Source organism: Lontra canadensis, unplaced genomic scaffold (genome assembly GCF_010015895.1).
Source record: "Lontra canadensis isolate GAN:19392208 unplaced genomic scaffold, GSC_riverotter_1.0 scaffold20, whole genome shotgun sequence".
NCBI lineage: Eukaryota > Metazoa > Chordata > Mammalia > Carnivora > Mustelidae > Lontra > Lontra canadensis.
The window spans coordinates 2,968,026-2,989,157 of NW_022631014.1; the positions used below are offsets into that span (position 1 = coordinate 2,968,026).

General features: G+C 37.5%; 1 protein-coding gene across 2 annotated transcripts in view; it reads right to left on the reverse strand.

Annotated features, from left to right (window-relative positions):
• Positions 1-21,132, reverse strand: part of EFHB (EF-hand domain family member B) — a 56,843-nt gene that overhangs the window by 10,289 nt on the left and 25,422 nt on the right. For both annotated transcript variants that reach the window (XM_032860935.1, XM_032860934.1), the window contains exons 3-9: positions 20,910-21,053; positions 20,034-20,214; positions 17,668-17,778; positions 14,016-14,145; positions 8,499-8,582; positions 7,855-7,922; positions 4,174-4,328 (exon numbers count right to left, since the gene is read on the reverse strand). In XM_032860935.1, coding sequence (XP_032716826.1) covers positions 4,174-4,328; positions 7,855-7,922; positions 8,499-8,582; positions 14,016-14,145; positions 17,668-17,778; positions 20,034-20,097 — 612 coding nt within the window. In that variant the 5' untranslated portion in view covers positions 20,098-20,214; positions 20,910-21,053. The remainder of the gene's footprint in view (positions 1-4,173; positions 4,329-7,854; positions 7,923-8,498; positions 8,583-14,015; positions 14,146-17,667; positions 17,779-20,033; positions 20,215-20,909; positions 21,054-21,132) is intronic.

The following is a 21,132-nucleotide window of genomic DNA, read 5'->3' on the forward strand; positions in this document are numbered from 1 at the left end:
ACATGCCATACTTGTGACTCCTGACAAAAGTTGGCCAGTTTGTCTCATGGGGGGAGGACACATCCACATAAGACATTGCCTCCATGCTCCTGGCATACTGACTACATGGAACCTTTGTCCCCTTTCAAAGCTATTGGTGGTGCATCATACTGATGACACATTTTCAATCTATGGAATTGCTATCCCAGTTTTATCAGCCAACTCCAAGCATAAGCGTATGGCCCATGAAATTAATCTAACTCATGTGTTTTGCTTTCTGGACCATTCTCCGCCTGACAATGATGTGTCTTACAGCCAAAGTGTTACTCAACAATGAGCTGTCAGTCAAGGTATTCAATGAACTTTTCCTACACCCAGCCATCCACAGACACCTGATAGGACTGAGCTTTAGAAAAAACTTTTCAAAAATTGTCTATCTTCCTCACCAGCTTCTGGCTCACACAACCAGTTTTATCACTGAATATACCTGTCTCCAAAAAGGAATAATCTTATCTCAGCTCCTTCCTGGATAATGATTAGAATAAAAGGAATTGATCCTCAACTCTCTAGGCAACTAATCTTTGACAAAGCAGGAAAGAATGTCCGAGGGAAAAAAGACAGTCTCTTGAACAAATGGTGTTGGGAAAACTGGACAGCCACATGCAGAAGAATGAAACTGGACCATTTCCTTACACCATACACAAAAATACTCAAAATGAATGAAAGACCTAAATGTGAGACAGGAACCCATCAAAATCCTAGAGGAGAACACAGGCAACAACTTCTGTGACCTCAGCCATAGCAAGTTCTTGCTAGACACATCTCCAAAAGCAAGTGAAACAAAGGCAAAAATGAACTATTAGGACTTCATCAAGACAAAAAGCTTTTGCACAGCAAAGGAAACAGTTAACAAAACCCAAAGACAACCAACAGAATGGGAAAAGATATTTGCAAATGCCTTATCAGATAAAGGGCTAGTATCTAAAATCTATAAAGAACTTGTCAAACTCAATACCCAAACAACAAATAATCCAATCCAGAAATGGACAGAAGACATCAACAACAATTGCTCCAAAGAAAACATCCAAAAAACACATGAAAAATGCTCCACATCACTTGGCATCAGGGAAATGCAAATCAAAATTACAATGAAGTACCTCCTCACACTAGTCAGAATGGCTAAAATTAACAAGTCAGGAAACAACAGATGTTGGCAAGTATGTGGAGAAGAGGGAACCCTCTTACACTGTTGATGAGAATGCAAGCTGGTGCAGCCACTCTGGAAAACAGTATGGAGATTCCTCAAAAAGTCAAAAATATAGCTACCACCTGATCCAGCAATTGCACTACTGGGTATTTATGTCAAAGATACAAAGGTAGTATCCAAAGGGGCACTTGCACCCGAATGTTTATAGCAGCAATGTCCACATTAGTCAAACTATGGAAAGAGCCTAGATGTCCATCAACAGATGAATGGACAAAGAAGATGTGGTATAGATATACACAGTGGAATACCACTCAGGCATCAAAAAATGACATCTTGCCATTTGCAATGACATGAATGGAACTAGAGGGTGTTAGGCTAACAGAAATCAGCCAATCAGAGAAAGACAATTATCATAGGGTTTTACTCTTATGTAGAATTTGAGAAACAAGACAGGATCATAGGGGAAGAGAGGAAAAATAAAACAAGATGATAACAGAGAGGGAGACAAACCATAAGAGACTTTTAATCCTAGGAAACAAAGTGAAGGTTACTGGAGGGGAGGGGGGTGGAGGATGTGGTAACTGGGTGATGGAAAAAAATAAAAAAGATATTAAAATTTTCAAAAAAATAATAAAAGGAATTGAAATAATATACTTATTTTGAAAATTTGGGACCCTACTGTGACCACTTGGTGACATGATGAGTCTTTTTATTTCCTCTCTAGATTTTAAATTTCCTAAGTGGAAAGACTGCACATTATCTGGAATAATGTTTGATGTACACTGAGTGTTCAATAAATAGCAGAATTAATCCTCTAAGCCAAGAAGATTCATTTAGGAAATCATGGCTTACTTGTTCTGTTTTTTCTTGTGTTTTTCATTAAAGTAAATCTGGGCATTCAATAATAAAAGATTCAAATAATCAAAAATTATCCTACAGCTGTACTAGAAGACCCACATCTTATTACCCTCTCAGAAAAAAGGAAAAAGAAAAAGCTCCTAGAGGACACTGAGCACTGCATTGTGCATATTAAAAGTTAACTATTTAAAAGGTATATCAACATTAAATAATTCTCAGTAATTTCTTCCCTGCTTAATTTAATTTTATCATAAAGAAAATGCCTGGTGGTTCACTAAGATAATCAACAGCTATTAAGATGATCGTCTTGCCTATAATTACATTTAAAGTGAAGAATTTTTAAAAAGCAGAGCACTATGTATTGTGGTATGTTCTCTGATTCATATCACAGCTATCTAAATTTATCCCGCTATCATCTATCCTCTTTGTAAGATACTTGTATTTATGTAAAGCTTAAAATGTACTTATTTGAGCTTACATATTTTAATTCTGAAGATTCATTTTTAAATTACCTGTAAATAGCAATTGGTCTCTATTAAAAACCAGAGAAACTGTTGAATACTTACATTTTCTTTAAACACAACTTTGTGAGACATATAGTGAGTGACTGATTGGTTTTTGTCCCTACATAATTGGTACAAACCTAAATGAGATATTTAACCCACTTTTTATTCATCAGTACAATACATGCACACAGGCCTCTAATCTAAAAACAAATAAAATGAATGGATTAAACTGAATAAGCCAATGAGTAATCAAGATTATTTTAAGATAAAAAATGTGAAGTATGACTTTTCTAAAATTGTGCTCAACATTGGAAGGGGGATACAAATATTATCTTTTCTTTTTGAAATAAAATAAAATTATTCTACTTTTTTTCCCCTTCTCATATCAAGATTATGATGCACTGCATTATTGCAGGTTTATTTATGAGCTTTTATTTGTTTAAATTAGACTCATTCTAAAGTAGTTTCAGGCTGCCTAGAAAAATAAGTACCATTAAACAGAGCCTCAAAATTGAGGAAATTGAGGACAAAGAGAAAATCAAGATGAAATAAAATAAGAAGCACACAAAATGTGTGCTGTTAAGATCATGTTCACAAACTAGATGTGTTTTGTTGAATTGGCTCTGAGCTTCCTGGTGGCCAAGTCAAAAAAGTCCTCACAATCAGTACAAAATTCATGCTGCTTATGAGGTAAAAACAAACCAGATACATAAATGAAGCATACTTATTTCCTTTAGGAAGACTGGGTTTCTTAATAAAGAGGATAAATGTGACAAAAATAAACAACACCATGGGCATAGAAACAAAATTGTGTGATGTTTCACAAGAGGTTTATACAATAGTGTACCTTACCATAGCTAAAGGCAGTGCAGCTTTGTGAAAGCAAATCTGTGATGGCCTAAAATGGTGTGAGGTAATTATGCAGGCCCAGATTGATCTGACTTTATGAAAGGACACAATTTAGAGTATGTTGAAAATGGAATCATCTTACACTCTCAAAACTGAAACTACATCCTGCTCCCCCTGGGGAGAAGCATTCCAAGCTGGACTTGGATGCAGACTGTCAGCACTACGTGTACATATTCAGCTTTAGGTATAGACGGCCTAGACCCAGGAGTCTTCCCTGAGGATCTATGATGCCTGCCCCTGCCCCACCACCACCCTCTTGCCCCCAGCACACCACAGTTCATTCTGCCACGGTGGTTCTCAAGTTGTATCAGAACGGCCTGCAGAGCTTGTTAAAACACAATTGCTAGGCCCCAACCTGGAGTTCCCAATTCAGTAGGTGGGCCTTAGAATGGACATTTCTAACAGGTTCCCAAGTAACCCTGGTGATGATAAAAGGACCACACTTTGGCAACCACTGATCTACTCCAGGGGTCAGCAAACTTTTACTGTCAAGGGCCAAAAGGCAATATTTTAGGTTTAGCAGGCCATTCAGTCTCTGCATTTGTAGTGCAAAAGCAGCCATAGAAAATACTTAAAACAAATTGTCATGTAAAACTATTTACAAAGACAGGTGGTGGGCTGGATTTGACTCTCTCCAGCCACAGTCTGCTGACCCCTGATCTACACCAACCTGCCAGGATCTATAAGTCCAAAAAACTCCATTCAAATACTGGCCTTATCATAGTGCCTGAAGGCTGCCAGCAAAGTGTCAAAGTTTTGGTAGTTAAATTTCTTCAAGTGATGTCGCACAGCTGCAATCAGGGCTCTCTGTCTATCCTTGCCTCGAAGATATTCACCCGGAAGTCTGTTATGGATGAGATCACCAGCTCCTATTAAAGGGGGGAGGGGGGGAGGAGGGAGTCTTTTATCTCAATTTAAAGTCTGTTAATATTATTCCCATCCTAAAAAAGAGAGATCTGGCAAAGTCTGTGAATGAAAAAAAAAAAAACCTCATGCCTAAATCTGACATTATTATGCAGCATGACAGAAAACCCTTATGTATAAAAAAGTACATAAAGTAATTGATAAGACTTAATACTTCTGTTTTATGTGACTTCTCTGCTCAGTGAAAAAGTTCTAACAAAATGAATTTGGGCTGGGGTGTAGGGGGAGTGGAAAATCATCAGTCCTATTTGACTATCTTTCCTAGGACTTTAAGCCCTTGTCTCTACCTCTTTGCAGACATTTGCCTACAATGCTGAGGATCTGAAAGCTAGGACAGAGTCCATGTGGGGGCAACCCTATATGCCTTGAAGTTGACTAAACCTCTGGGATCCCTTGCAAAAATTGAACTCAAATACCCAATTCCCTCTAATATGAATTTCCAGTCTGCCTCCAGTATGCCTATCAAGCTCGCATTTCTCAGCCCTGCTTCCTGAGAACCACCACCTGCACACCAACCCTCACCCACAATTCTATTAACTGAGTCCCGACCCACAACCCCTCCGTTATCTGGAAGTAATAAACTCTCCAATCCACCTGCTACATCCCTCCAGGCCTGGCCCTTGTTTCCATTTATCATTGATGACTTAGGGGAACTTCCCCAGATTATGACACAAAGAAAGTACAAACATAGACACTGCTTGTAAGCATTCCTTGCCACTCCCTTTTGGGAAACATTCCTTGGATGTTAATGGTGACAGCGATCAGACTAGAGTTGACCATGTTGCTTCAGATGTTATGGCTTGGTAGATGTCACAAGAAGGAACCTTTTGCCTCAGTTCATTTTCTCCTGGCCTATACTCCTCCCTTCCTACTTTCTTGGGGCAGGATTATGTTGGCAGTTGGCTATGATATTCTAGATGGAATAATTTAAATCACTACATTTGTTGCAGTTTACGGCAACTAATATTTATACCTACTCTGTGTACGACCCTGTATTAGGCTCTGTCAAGAGTCTCTTTCAATAGATACCCGCTGCACCTCTAAGATTCTTACTTATTATAAAATCAGGAGCTAATCTCACATATTCTGATAAAAGTCACATTTTTACAGGTAGATAGGGGTGAGAAGCCCTCAAGAATGCTGGTTCCAGAAGCTGGGCAAGTGCCTCAGACCAAAACATCTGAAATGGAATCAGCTACCGTCAGATCATCCTGAAGTGGGCCAAACGCAAGCAAGGCTCTGTGAGAGGAAATCAAGACAGTGAGACCGATTTTTGACAAATAAGCATGGCTTCCTCTCCTCCTCCACATTCCTGCTTCTGATATAAACACTGTGGGTGGCTCTTGTGTATAATGGAGATCTTCCTTCTTCCACAAGATGGCTCTTGGTTGAGTTTTTATCTTCAGCGGCCTTCCCTCTCTATTAACATGCAAAAATAACCATCTGATTGGTTGTTTTTTCAACTCCACCTGGTTTTCCCACCATAATCCCACTAGGTGTAACTTCTGTTGAGTGAAATGTATACTGATATCTTCTTCTGGCTCTGCCCTGAAAGAATATGTTTGAAGCTCCTGTCATATTACTTGTAATTTTTCGAGTCATCTCTCTCTAGATAAAATCAAGAGCACAAGTGCTGGTCCTGGGAGACCTATGACCTAGCTACCACACCATGGCTGTCAGAAAAGCCAAGCAAGTTCTTTAATTGTACTCTGCCTGCAACCAATTCCCATTCAGCAGCACTGTCCACCGGTCCTGGAATTTCCTGTTACTTGCCTCTGCTCTGGTGCATCCTAGCAGCAGGCCACAGCCCTTGCACTCTTCCTGGAGGTTTCTTAACATAACCAATAACTCCAGGCCTTAGAGATGAGACATTCCTTGTACTGCTGCCTTTATTTCCATAAGTAAGTGTAAAGGAGAAATTGAGGCCCAGTTAAGAAATCAAGATGTTTCTAGAAGCAGCAGCTTTCTGCAGAATAAATGCTATCAGGTTTGTTGTTGTTTTTTTTTTTTTAAATGCTACCAGTTGACCCCAATGACAGTCACAAAAGGGGAGAACCGCAGTTAATCTTCATCCATCCATAAACTCCAGGAAAAGTCCAAAGAGGCCTCAGAGTCCCCTTTCATAGTTAAACTATGCAGCACCAGTGCTGCTATTGATACTTATATATTTTTTAAAATTATTAATGTCAGTGTTCTTCCTTTTCATTCTGTAACACTTTCTCATTCCATTTGTAGGGATAACTTTGATCCATTATTGGGAAATTTGTCAATGTTGTCAAATTGTCAAAATGATAAACCATGTGTTGGATTCACCAATTCATGCCATAAATATTTGTGAAAAATGTACTGTGTGCTAGACCCTGAGGATCCAACAGACAGTAAGACAGAGCACCCACCAGCATGAAGCCTCCCTCAAGTAAGCAGTATTTACCACGATGACCTATTTATTTTTTTAGGCCAGTTGATGGATTTCCTAAATCGTCTCTTAACCACTCTTACCGGTAAGACAGCCTCTACGATGAACAGGCATACATCAAACATGTAACAGTTCATCTGAAGACAGAACTGAAATACAGTCTCCTAATTAATGCAATTAGTGATAGTCTAAAATACTGTTTCATAAGCTCAATAAATATATATTTTGTCAGTGAGTGGGCTTCAGCTAAAACATTTTCAGTAGCCATTCTTAAACCTTAGCGTACACAAGAGCCTACTGGATCAGAATGTCTGGGCACAGCTATCAGGAGCCTGCATATTTAATAAATTCCCTGGATGATTTGAATGCAGGTGGACTACAGACTATGTTTTGAAAACCACTGGTACACAACCCAATCCTGATAAGCTTTAGCATAGTCTTCCCTTTGGATGTCTACCATATAGATTGCTTAGAAATAAAGACAAAATCCTGGCAAGTTTCTTCTGCCAATTTATAGCTTAACTGATTGATTGGCTGGTCGGAAGGGAGTGGTTCTTAATTCTGTGATCAAAGAGTACAATGGTTTCTCCAACTTGCATGTGCTTAGAATTAATCCGGGAACATCGTCAAATGCAGTTTCAGTTTCAGGAGGTCTGGCGTGGAGCCTGAGATTCTGTAATGCTAAGAAACTTACAGGGGACACCAACACGGCCAGTCTGCAGACCATGTTCTGAGTAACAAGGGCCTTTTTGAATTCATCAAAAAGCTGCCTCAAATCACCTTGGCTTATTTAATACAAGCCATATTTATTTTCTAAATAAAGTTCTGAGCCTTGACTACACTTTAGGTATTCATTCACAAAAGCTTTAAACTGTACCTATTTCAAACACGATATGAACATTTTTTTCTTTTTTGTGCTACAAACTGTTCATTGATGTTAATGTAACATTTGAAGCCTTTAAAATTAGAAGTTTGAAGGAAGGAGATGGTGAATTCAACCACATAACTTTGTGAGGATGTTATTGTTTTTTTAAGGAGAAAGTTTGTATATTTACCATACTCCTCAGCACGGAGACAAGCTCCAAACGTGTGGTCTGGGGGAACATTCATTGTTTCTGCAATGCTATCAAAGAAAACAAATCCTTTAGTTAAAATACTCACCACATGGCATCTCTGGAATTTAAAATATGCTTGCCATATGTTTTTAATAGCCTGTATTTCTCCTGTAACCAAACTATGAAGATCAAACAGAAGTTCTCCTGCCCATCTTCTGTCTAATCTTCCACTGCACAGGCAATACTTAAACACCTTCCCTGGCTTTCCAAAAGCCCCGATTTAAAAAGAAAATTAAGAACGAAACTCAAAGCAGAATATGGAAATAGAGACAGATAAGAAGACAAACAGAGACAGGGAAGAGAGAGAGAAAAAATGTAACATGGTAATTTAAATTTCTAACACCCCAGAAATAAAGCTTTAGATAAAATTCTCTTGCCCTCCTTCTCTGAATGCCCTCTTCATCTCAGAGGACTCAGCACCTTCCTAGAACCCCAGGCCCTAGAGAAGCTAAGAGAGTTCCCTGATGAACACAAAGGGATGACTTTCTTACTTAATGGATAGAACTTAATAAAAAACAAACCAACCTTTACCCCAAGAGTACTTCATCCAAAGACATTATCAATTTAAACAATTATTAACTTACGGGTCTAAAACTCTTCCAAGTTTATGCTGAAACTTTTCTTTGAAATCATCAACTCTTTTGGATACAATCTTAGCTCCTTTTTTCCTATAAAATTAGAAAACTGTCAAGCATTTCAATTACAAGGATTCCTGGCAGCCAAATACATATATACAATGAGGAATACCCAGCTGTCGTTTTTTTTTTTTCTTCTTATTATTATTTTATTTATTTATTTATTTATTTACTTTACTTTAGAGAGAGAGAGAGCACCAGTAGGGAGTGGAGGGGGCAGAAAGAGGGAGAGAATCTTGGGCAGACTCCATATCCAGCATGGAGACCCACATGGGGCTTGAACTCAAGACCCTGAGATCCCAACCTGAGCTGAAATCAAGAGTTGGACAGTTAACCAACTGAGCCACCCAGGTGCCCCTTGGAATACCATAGTATCATTTGGGCCATCAAAACATACACATAATTTCAAGAAAAGTTATATGCTAAAAAAAAAAAAAAGCTGTATACGTTCATTCTTCTATCACTTATATTCTATTATAAAGATAAGTTTACAATTGAATAAAACATTTGGTCTAAAGAATAAGACAAGCAGATTTAAAAATTTTTCAGTAAACAGGGGTGCCTGGGTGGCTCGGTTGGTTAAGCTAAGCGACGGCCTTCAGCTCAGGTCATATCCTGGAGTCCCGGGATAGAGTTCCGCATCAGGCTCCCTGCTTGGTGGGATGTCTGCTTCTCCCTCTGACCCTCCTTCTTCTCATGCTCTCTCTCTCTCTCTCTTTCTCTCTCTCAAATAAGTAAAATCTTAAAAAAAAACTTAAAATTTTTCAGTAAACAAAACCAAGGTGTTAGCCTCATCATCAAAAATGCAACTACTAAAATTTCTAGAAGAAAATTAAGCACCAAATAAGTAAATAACAGAAGGATATAAACAGATAATTCACATCTAGTAAGCAAACATATGGAGACTAATAAATCTTTAATAAAATAATAAGAAAGTGGTACTTTGAACACCGTACATAAGCAAATAGAGACAGACAGACAGAAAGAGAGAATACCCAACACTGATTGACACAGCGTATGATAAAACACTTGGTAGATTGCTTGTGCAAATTGCTATAATCCTTTTGGAAATAATTTGGTAATATGATTCAAAAAGCATAAAAATGGTCATTCCCTTTTATCTATGTCTGGGAACCAGTCCTAGGAAGATAATCCACACAATAATTTAAAATGTGGGAAAGTTATAGATATAAAAATGATTGTAGCCTCACTGACTACAAAGGAAAAAAAAAGAAGATAAATGTTTGATCATGGAGGGCAATTATGTCACATTAATAAGAATACACTTCACATGCATTTTAAATGTTAGTTATTAAGAATACACAACAATATAAAATTATTTTATGTTAAGTGAAAAAGCAGGATATAAAATAGGATTGTGCTCTGATTAAAGCTATTCAAACATTTACACAGGAAGCCACACTAGAAAGAAACACATTAAAAAGATAATGGTTGAATTTTGGTGACAAGATTATGGGTGATTTTATTTTGCCAATTTTCTGTAACATAATTTCATTACTTTTATCAATGTGATTAAATGAACAAGGTTTCTTTTGAGAACTGGAAAATTACAACACTACTATTTAATAACATTAAAATTAATAAACTCTCTATTGTTTTGTTAAGACTAAAAACAATGAACATTTAATTCTTAAACTCCATTTGCTTTTAAAACTATTTCCTCTACTATAGAAATACCGAGCTGAATAAATTTCCGGAGAAGAGTGACACTCTGTGGAGAAACAAAAGATGAAATACAAAGTAATTCATCTCTTCTGTCTTCATTTACTTCCCATGAGTTCAAAAAAGGGAAAAAAGAACAATATGGTATAGTTGCAATAAATCAATGGCAGTTTAAGGGCCATAATTTGAACAAATAAAGTTGATATTCTAAAATCCAGTTCCAAAGGCATAATTAAGAACATGCAGGGATGAAGCGGGGAAGGAATATAAGTCACAAAGCCTATTCCTTTTGCCCTAAAATTGCCTGGATTATGTTTCTGGGAGAAGTAGGACGTATCTGCAAGCAGTCATCTATGTCGAAATATCCATAACTGCAACATCATTGCACAGCCTCACAGCGTTCATTAAACAACTTGAAATAAAGGACTCCATGTGAATTATTTCAATCACACACACACTCACCTATCACCTGAAGATTCTGATTTATCAAACCAAAGGTTGTAGGAAGAGTACAGATAGAGGTAGCTTTACAGAGGAAATATGTCCCTTAAAAGTTGAGTGTAAACCAAGTTTACATAAAAATATAAAATTGAGATAACTTAAAATGTAAACATACTTAAGGGTGAATTAGTGAGTTCTTTTTTAAAGTTTTATTTATTTATTTGAGAGAGACAGAGTGGGAGGGACAGGGACAGAGGGAGAGGGAAAGAGAGAGAGAGAATCTCAAGCAGGTTTCACACTGAGTGTGGAGCCCAGAGCCTAGAGCCTGTTGCAGGGCTCAATCCCATGACCCTGAGGTCATGACCTGATCTCACAACCCTGAGATTATGACCTGGGCCAAAACCAAGAGTCAGACACTCAACACACTGAGCTACCCAGGGTGCCCCAGTGAGTTCTTTTTAAAATCCAGCAAACCAAAGCAATAAAGAATTATTGTTTTAGCAATAATTAAGTTTTGAAATATAAGAAGTGTGATCAAATAAAACATAGTTCCAGTAATAACGTTTCCTTGGGGATAGAAACAAGTTGGATGAAAATGAACCCTGAATATTACCTGCTTTTACAAATTCAGTGTATTTTTTTAATTTTGATATAATTGGCATATAACATTGCATTAGTTTCGGGTATTCTCAGTGTATTTTTCTATGACTATCCCACCAAAACATTGATAAATATGTCCTTGTTAATAATCTAACGGTTCTGCTCTTAAGATTTTCTTAAGGACCACATTATCAGGGCACCTGGGTGGCTCAGGTCCTGCATTGTGCTCCTGGGTGGCTCAGGTCCTGCATTGTACTCCCTGCTCAGGGGGAAGCCTGCTTCTCCCTCTGCCTGCCGCTCCCCCTGCTTGAGCTCTCTATCTCCCTCTCTTTCAAATAAATAAATAAAATCTATTTTAAAAAAAAAAGAACCATATTATTGTTAATGTGTTTATTTCAGGTCTTTTATAAATTGATAGCAGGTTTCTAAGTGGGATAAACCATATTTTGTTATCACCCACTAAGCATTAATTTCTATATTATATTTAATGATATTTATCAACAGTCCTTAAATATTTAAATAAATATTTAAATGACTTCTTCATTTTTCCTTTATATGTGGTTTAACTGCTTTAATATTAATCAGTTAACAAATATTTGTCGTATGGCCTCTTTTGTACTCCAAAGAAAACTATCTCATATGGGTTTAATAGAATATTATAAGAACTTACTTGGTGTTTGTGTTTTACCTTTATTGTTTTTGAATAATTCAAGTATTAGAAACTCATTTAATAAAAAAGTAGAAGAGGAATGGAAATCGATATTCTGTGATCACAGAATCCAGTGGCTATAAACCTGGTATAGTGGTTAGGGGCAGTCTCTGGAGCCACACTGCCTGGGTTTTATTCCTACCCCTAAGACTTCTTAGCTGCACACTATTGGGTAAATGATTTAACTTCTGTGGACCTCAGTTTCTTCATCTGTAAAATGGAAAGGATAAAAATTATAATGCACCTACCTCCCAGAGTTATTGGTAGGATTAATTCACTACTATGTAAAGCACTTAGCCCTCCGCATCTGTAACAGAGAGCTCCTATGACCGGGACCAGACAGACAAATGAGCCAGGAGTTTGGGTATCTGTGGGAATGCAGTCTTTACGTACATACTGAGACCCATGGAGTCTTGGATGGCCAGTGTCTCCTTTAAAGAGGGCAGAGGGCAAAACAAATCCACTCCCAGCACTGATGTGTAGAAGTGCAAGTGCAAGGTATAGGTTCCTGTGATTGCTGCAACAAATTCCCACAAACCAGTGACTTTAAACAACAAAAACCTTCTCCCACAACTCTGGAGGCCAAAAGTCAGAAGTCAAAATGTCAGCAAGGCTGTATTCTTTCCAAAGGCTCTAGGGGAGAGTCTATTCATTGCTCTTCCAACATTTGGAGGTTATTTGGCATTCTTTGACCTTTCTTGGGTTAAGATCATATCACTCCAGTCTCCTCCATGAACATCTCTATCACCTCTTCTCTATGTATTTTCCTCTTCTTTCTCAAATCTCCCTCCACCTTCCTTTATAAAACACTTATCACTGGATTTAGGGTCCCCACAGATAATCCAAAATGACCTCTTTATCTCAGGATTGTTAACTTAATTACACTTACAAAGACCCTTTTCATACATAAGGTAACATTCATAGGTTCTAGGAATTAGAATAAATATGTGTCTTTTTGGGGGGAGGGCACCATTCAAGTCACTACTTCAGTATTTCCAATCTTCTGATTTTTTAAGCACAGTAGGAAATAACGAATTTTTATTGCTAAACTCTCAATGCTTAAATATTGGCTTATATATACAATATAACACAGAAAATAAAAAATTAAGGAACTTCAATTTTCTAGGTAAGTAGTCATATATAGAATTAAGCCATAAAAGGTCACAGTTTGCAAGAGTTAAATCAGATACTCAGGTGCCCAAATAACTACTAAAAAAACTGAATGATAAATGACAGTACAATTGTATGTGATAAGATTGTCTTATAGAGATCAGAAAGCCGTGTCTTTAAGAAACATGAATGGGGTTGGGGTGCCTGGGTGGCACAGTGGACCAAGCATCTGACTCTTGGTTTTAGCTCAGGTTGTGATCTTGGGGTCGCGAGATATTGGGTTCATGAGATCAAGCCCCATGTTGAGCCCCACATTGGGTTCTGCGCTCAGCAGAGTCTGCCTGTGTTTCTCTTCCCCTCTCCCTCTGCCCACCCCTTCTAAAATAAATCTTTAAAAAAAGAAAAGAAAAGAAAAAAACATGAATAGGTTTGATTCCATAGATGAAAAACATACATCTATCTTCAGATCGCTATTTATAAAGGCATGAAGTAATTTAGAATGACATACATACACAGTATCATGGTTACCTCTGAAGAACTGGACATTTTGGAAGACATGCTACTATATATATTTTCCTATTAGTTTTATGTTTGAACCATGTCAATGTATTACACCCCTTAAAAAAATAAATTTAATCAACAACTCTTCTTTATTTTTTTTAAGATTTTATTCATTTATTTGACAGAGAGAGAGAGATCACAAGTAGGCAGGCAGGGAGGCAGGCAGAGAGAGGAGGAAGCATGCCCTCTGCAGAGCAGAGAGTCCGCTGCAAGGCTTGATCCCAGGACCCCGGGATCATGACCTGAGCCGAAGGCAGAGGCTTTAACCCACTGAGCCACCCAGGCACCCCAACAACTCTTCTTTAAAGTCCATGTGACATATATTTAGTACCTGTTTCAAGACCCAATATAATTAAACTTACATTTGTAGCTCATGGAGCCAATATAAAGTTTTTGCCATGGCTCTTCCATCATTAAAATGTGGTGTTGGAACCCCATACAAGTTAAACCTATGGAAACTTGATGGGTTATACTTTCGATTCTTTGCTTCTCCTGTGAACAAAAAGAGGAAGCAACACAAATAATCTTATCTTGCCAGAAGCACATTATGCTCTCATTGATGCTGAACATGAGAGTGGGAACTAAATGCAATTGTAACAGTGCCAGGATTGCACAGATTTGGCTACAGAGGACAAGCACCCTCCTATGTTAGCTGGGAGACTGGCAAGACAAGAGTTCCTGTGTTAATACTTGGTTAAGTAAGTCAAGAAATGATGTAGGAGAAAGACATATAAATAATGAAAAATTCAGGCCTCATTAATGTTACAGAAATCCTGAAGATCAGGGGAGGTACTGCAGTGCTTTGAGACCCCAGCTGTCCTTTCCACTCTGCTAAGATCTGAGAGGCTGTTGTTGTGTATTTGTTGTCACAGAGATTTGGTGAGATCATCAGAACATTGCAGCCCTCCCTTTTCATTATAATCACTTATCTCATATTAGGAATTGAAGCCTGAGAACCCAAAGGGAGGTCTTTATATTTAAGATCTAATACTGTACTTTTTTCAAGTCATGATGTAGTATTAGTTTTCTATTTTCTAGATAAGAAAAGTAAGACTAGGGGTGCCTGGGTAGCTCAGTCGTTGAGCGTCTGCCTTCGGCTCAGGTCATGATGCCAGGGTCCTGGGGTCAAGCCCAGCATGAGGCTCCCTGCTCAGCGGGGGGCCTGCTTCTCCCTCTCCTACTCTCCCTTCTTGTGTTTACTGTCTTGCTGTGTCTTTCTCTGTCAAATAATGAAATAAAATCTTAAAAAAAAAAGACTAAAACTAAAGATCAACTAAAAGTTTAAAGAAATGATGGAGATTCAGCCTCAATAGTAACTCAATGTAAATAAAAACAATAATGTGAAATCATAATTTGTCTCTCAGTTAAGTAAAAATAAAGAAGATGGGAAAGCTCACTATTAAGGAGGATGTGGAGAAATGCAAATTCTAATATACTATGGGTGTGAGGGCAAAGTGGGGCAAAGTGGGGCAGCTATTTGGGTGAATGGTTGACTCTAAGAGTAAATATTTCGAATGCTCATAAATCTAGGAATATATCCTTAAAAAATAGATCATATTCACAAAGATATATAGGCAAAGTTACTTGTAATACTGAAAAATATGGTATAGATAACTGACATGAAAATGCAACTAAGGTATTTCATTAAATAGGGGAAAAGGAAATAGAAAAAAGTATATGCAGTGGGGAACAAAACACACGTATATTCTCATATACAAACACACAAAGAAAGGCATCTATGAAAGTATCATCTGGGGGCACCTGGGTGGCTCAGTGGGTTAAAGCCTCTGACTTTAGCTCAGGTCATGATTCCAGGGTCCTAGGATCGAGCCCCACATCGGGGGTCTCTGCTCAGCGGGGAGCCTGCTTCCCTTCCTCTCTCTCTGCCTGCCTCTCTGCCTACTTGTGATCTCTGTCAAATAAATAAAATCTTAAAATAAAAAAAAAGTATTACCTGTGAAAGACTGGGAATTAAAGAAGATTTTCTTTGTATTTTAATTACTTGTAATGACTAAAGTTAAGTGTATTTAAAAGATGTTATATATTTATTGTTATTGAATGGTGCTCTTGACATAGTATTTTAAATAAAAAACATTTAATGTATAAGGCAGGTTCCCCAAAAGCATGGGGAATATCATCCCTCTTAAGTAAAGATAGATGGCTTATTGCATGCAGGTTAGAAAGATGTTCAATATATCAAATATAGTTATCTCTGGCTAATGGAATTTCAATGTTACATTTACTTTCTCTTTTTTTTTGAGATTTGTATGTATGTGTGTGTGTGTGTGTGTATTTGTTTTAATATTTATTTAAGTAAAGTAAACTCTACCCCCAATGTAGGGCTTGAACTCATGACTCCGAGATCAAGAGTCACATGCTCTTCCAACTGAGCCAACCAGACACCCCAAAGATTTGTTTTAAATAATTTCTACACCCAACATGGGGCTCAAACTTATATCCCCAAGATCAAGAGTTACAGGCTCTAACAGCTGAATCAGCCAGATGCCTGCCCCATTTTATCGAGATGTTTAAATTCTCTACAATTATTACATGTTTTATAATAAAAAATAAAGCTACTTTCATTAGGAGAAAAAACAAGGACAATATTAAAGAGATTGGATTCTGTGCCTTTTCAAGAGGCCAATGAGGCTTCCATAAAAACCAGCAAATGAAGGTAATGTCAGTCATTTGATAGTCTATTAGAGTTCTTTTAAAAATAAAAAAAAATCTATACTCATTTTCCTCCAACTGCTAAATGCATATAAGATATCTAATTACAGGTTGTCTACCTGTATTTTACAGGTTGTATTGAAAACAATTAAAAGTCATTGGATTTTATTGTGCAATACATACTAAACTTTTTCAAAAAATGATTAAGATATTTTCACAAGAGAGGGAGAGAGGAAAGGAGGAATAGGGGAGGGGAGGACTGAAAGGAGGAAAGGAAGAAAAGGAGGGAGACAGGGAAGTAGATGGGGTAACAGTGACTGGTGATGGAGTAAGGGGAAGCAGGAGCAGTGTGAATGGGAAAGCAAAGATAATCTCAAGACTGGATGTGTTCAAGTGTAGGGGAAGCAGGAAAGACTGGCCATGAAAAAAGAGAATGACAGATTCCAGACAGTAGAGCAATGGGCATAGGAAACAGCCCCAGCTATGAGCAGAATTAGGAGGAAGGGCACATAGAAGAACTATGGTTGGTGTGAGAGGATGGAGAAGGAGGAGAAAAAGTAAAGAATTAGAGAAAGAAAGGATGAGAGGGTCCTTGTGCTGCAGTAAAGGGCAAGTCTTGCTTCTAGCTAATGAGGATTGAGTTCATGAATCAATCACATACAATCCATTGGCTTTCTCAGGACATACATGAGTCTAATTCCCAATCTATTATATCAAGATTCCACTTAGCCTCAACATGTCAACAACTAAGTTGTATTTCATAGTAAACATCTAATGCCTTTTAGTTGTGCTATAGAACACTTCTAGTAATGAGCTGCATTAGACAAGATCACATAGTAGTAGTAGTAGTAGTAGTAGTAGTAGTAGTAGTAGTAGTAGTAATTGAGCCCCTACTATGTTCTAGGCACTACGGATGCATTTTGCAGGTACTCACCTAATCCTCACAATATTATTATCCCCATTTAAGAGATTAATGGACAAGCAAGTATTTGAAATTATTCTATCTGATTCAAAAAATTGTGTACTGACCATTACCCAATCTAAGTCCTTAGAGTAATCCTGACATTTGAATAAGAACAGTATTTTTTAAGCCTAAAACTAACATGTAACCTTTCTTAGATGTTTTTCCTTTTAATAATACATACATTTCTACATTTGATATACAAAATGTCTAAATATATGTGTTCCTAGTTATGAGGGTTTATGACCTTATGAATAAGTTACTATTTACTGATCACTTATTATATGCCAGGCATTACTTTATGCACATAATCTCTTTTATTCCTCTTCGCAAATCTGAGAGTCCTACATCCTCAGGTCTGTTTTACACAGGAAGACACTTACCCACATAATAATCATTGTGAGAAACAATATACAAATCATGTCCTTCCTTTCCTTCCTTAAATACTTCTTTGTAGGATTTTGGTGGATTCACCACATCTCTAGCAGGTGAGTCTGAAGGAAGAATTAATGAAATCAGTTTTAAGGTAGATTTTATCTATTTATAACATATTTAAATTGACCAGAACAAATGACAATGAGGTATGCCAATGACACAAACTACATGGGCATTCTGAGAGAACACAAATGAAGATTTAGCAAGAAAGACAGGACACCACCTGCATGTTACTGTCCTAGGGATCCCCACTTGACCTGGTCACTCCCTCGAATTCTAAAGAATATCCGAACTGTGTATTGGCTAACTATTTAGGTTATTCTGAGCTGTATTCCAAGCCTGGTTAAATTTTCTGATTCTGAGACGCTCAGGACGATTTTGATTTTAGTTTGCTCCAAACTTCCCAAAATGTTCTAAGCAAATTTGAATCACAGTCAGTTTCAGAAACACTGATGCCTTGTGGGAATAAATTTGGTGATAGCTGTAGATTGAAGCATATACCCCAAGTCTGTTTTGATTTGAGTATCCATCTTCAAAGTAGCCAAAAGTGCTAGGGAAAGCACTGGAATCAGGAAGAAATTCTTCCTACTGATCCCAAACCTAGAGCAATAAGTTATTTGTTTAATAGCTGCCTTCCCAAGACTGGTGGACCCTAGTTTTATATACTGTGAATTATTTTGTTTTTATTGTTTATGTAATGATTTTTAAATATAATTCCATTCATAATTTCATTCTTCTCTTTCAACCCAATAACATAGATTCAGAAGTTTTCTTTCTTTTGGACTTCTGCTAAGACTTGGGGTCTGTAAACAAATATTTAAGAATACTAGAAAGTGGGTCAACTCAAAATAATCCTGTAAAGCAGTATTTTTTGTCTAATATATGAACTATTACACCTATGAATAGACAGATAACACGTTTTGGAACATTCCTTCTATTATACATTTAAATGAGGTGCACCTTGACAGTACTTTCTTATTAAATGGTCCAATCCTAGATAGCAGTTATGATATAATTACTGTAATGCTGTAATGCCATGTCTACATATATACAATTTTAAAATCCTATTATAAAATAAAAAAGATACATCATCTGCTCTAAAATACATTTTTTAAAGTTTTGAACTTTAACTAATTTTAACTTTAGATCTTATATGATCAAGTTGTAGACTTTGAAGATTTTACATCCCGAGAGAGGCATAATTTATCTCCACAGTGGTGACACTATGTTAAAGAACATAATCTAATGGACCTTTTGGTGAAAAAAAATGTAAGATTCCTGAGGTAGAGCCTTAATGGGTGCAGAAAAACAAAGAGAACCAAATTTCTTTGCAGGATAAAGAAAAATGGAAGTTGAGGTCCCCTTTGGTAAGACCACTAGAGAGAGAGAGAGGAAGAGACATAAAAAAGAGAGGAGATAAATGTGAAACAGGTGGAAGGAAAAATGCCCAACAACATGGCAGAAGACTGGGGCTTCAGAAGAAACAATGGCCTGTGACCAATTCCATTATAAGTTGTTGTTCATTGAAAGATGCACTCTACTTCCTCTCATAATGAGAGTGAAGTTCTGCTCTACGAGCTGCCTGCATTTGGCATATGTGGGTAGACACTATGGATCTGCTCAGATGGAGAAAAGTACACAGCATTTGACAAACTTATTTGTTCTGTGGTCTGCTTCATAGAGTTAAGAGTTATGAACACGTCAGGGTTGCCGGGTGGCTTAGTTGGTTAAGCCGCTGCCTTCGGCTCAGGTCATGGGTCCAGGGTCCTGGGATCGAGTTCCACATTGGGCTCCTTGCTCGGCAGGAAGCCTGCTTCTCTCTCCGCCTCTGCCTGCCACTCTACCTGCTTGTGTGCTGGCTCTCTCTCTCCCTCTCTCTCTCTCTCATTCTCTGACAAATGAATAAATAAAAATCTTTAAAAAAAAAAAAGTTATGAACACATCAGAAACATTGGTGGAGATAAAACACATAAATACATGTCCAGGGAGAAGGGATTGAGGACTTCATAGCTGGCTCCAGTATCAACTTTCTTGAATCTCTCTCCCGTCTCTTTATACCATCTCTATTATACTCATTGCATCTGTTTCCAAAAGCTGAATTTTTGCTGCCTTGGTACACATCAACTCTAAGGATTCTGGATCTGAGAGTCATTTTCTTGCTATGAATCATCATTTACACCACCAGCAAGTGCCGCATCAACAAGATATTTAATCCCGTTTTCTAAGAAGACATTGATTTTCCTTTTTTCTTTTCTTTTTTTTTTTTTTTTTGGAAGACATTTCACCATCCAACTCCCCATCACTTTTTTACTACCTCTGATGACTGTTGTCCCAAATGTTGTATTGAGCACATCCAGGCCTTTAGGTAATCCCGGCATTTGATCATGAGATTTTCCTAGTGGTGCCCGTTGATTGCTAAAATATACTGATTCCTTTTTATCTTTAAGTTTCTGTTGAAATGTTGTTATAGGCTGTGGGTTGATCAATACCTTTGCCTAAAGAAATCATATAAAGCACAGATATAACAACAAAAAAAAAAGCAGAAAACTGAAACTAATCCATAGCTGGGGAGAAGAGGAAAGGGATTGTGGAAAAACATTTAATTATCCTTGCCTTTGCTAATCTCTTCAAATCAACTGTCAGCATTGGAGCTATGTAGCGAAACATGCCCTACATGAACTTCACTGAGGCCCTAAGGTTTATAAGAAGAATGCCCTGGTTATTTGATGCGGATTCTAGAAAAGCCGAAATGACAAGTACAAGAATCACTCCATTACCACAAGTGCTCTCCAGAGGTACAGATTGGGTCTTCAGAATCTAGACTGCGCAATTAACACAGGTAACAGTCAGCCCACTCCCCCAAATTCTCTACAAGCACTCCGCTGGGCCTCGAGGTTCTATCACCCAGCCTTCATCCTCTCCGTTCTCTAACAAAGCCTGACAGCATTTCTCTTTACCCTGAGAAAATGGAGTGCAACTTGGCTTGTATTATCTGAGGTGAAAATATGTAGATTGTCTCTACAATCTAATTTCTCTACAGTCTCTTGGTTGTTGCTGCTTGGATTTTTTTTCACTACTCAAAAGTAAGAGTGGGAAGGAAATTGGAACTGATGATTTCATTAATACCTCATTCATGCATTTTCACCTTAGTAAGTTAATAATGTACAGGGAATAAAGGAAAAGAAGTTACCGGTATTGAAATTTTAGATCTTATTCCATGTGTCAAATAAGGAGCAATTTGGGGATCCTTTGCTCTACCATAAAATACTCTTTCAGCTCCAGCAGGTGGATATCTATAGTTGAAAAATTTTTTTGCCTCAGGTGGAGTAATTAGCTATAGTGAGACAAGAAAATAGAATTAAGAACAGTTTTTAAAATATTAGGATTAACCTATCCCAATCAGTGAACACCAT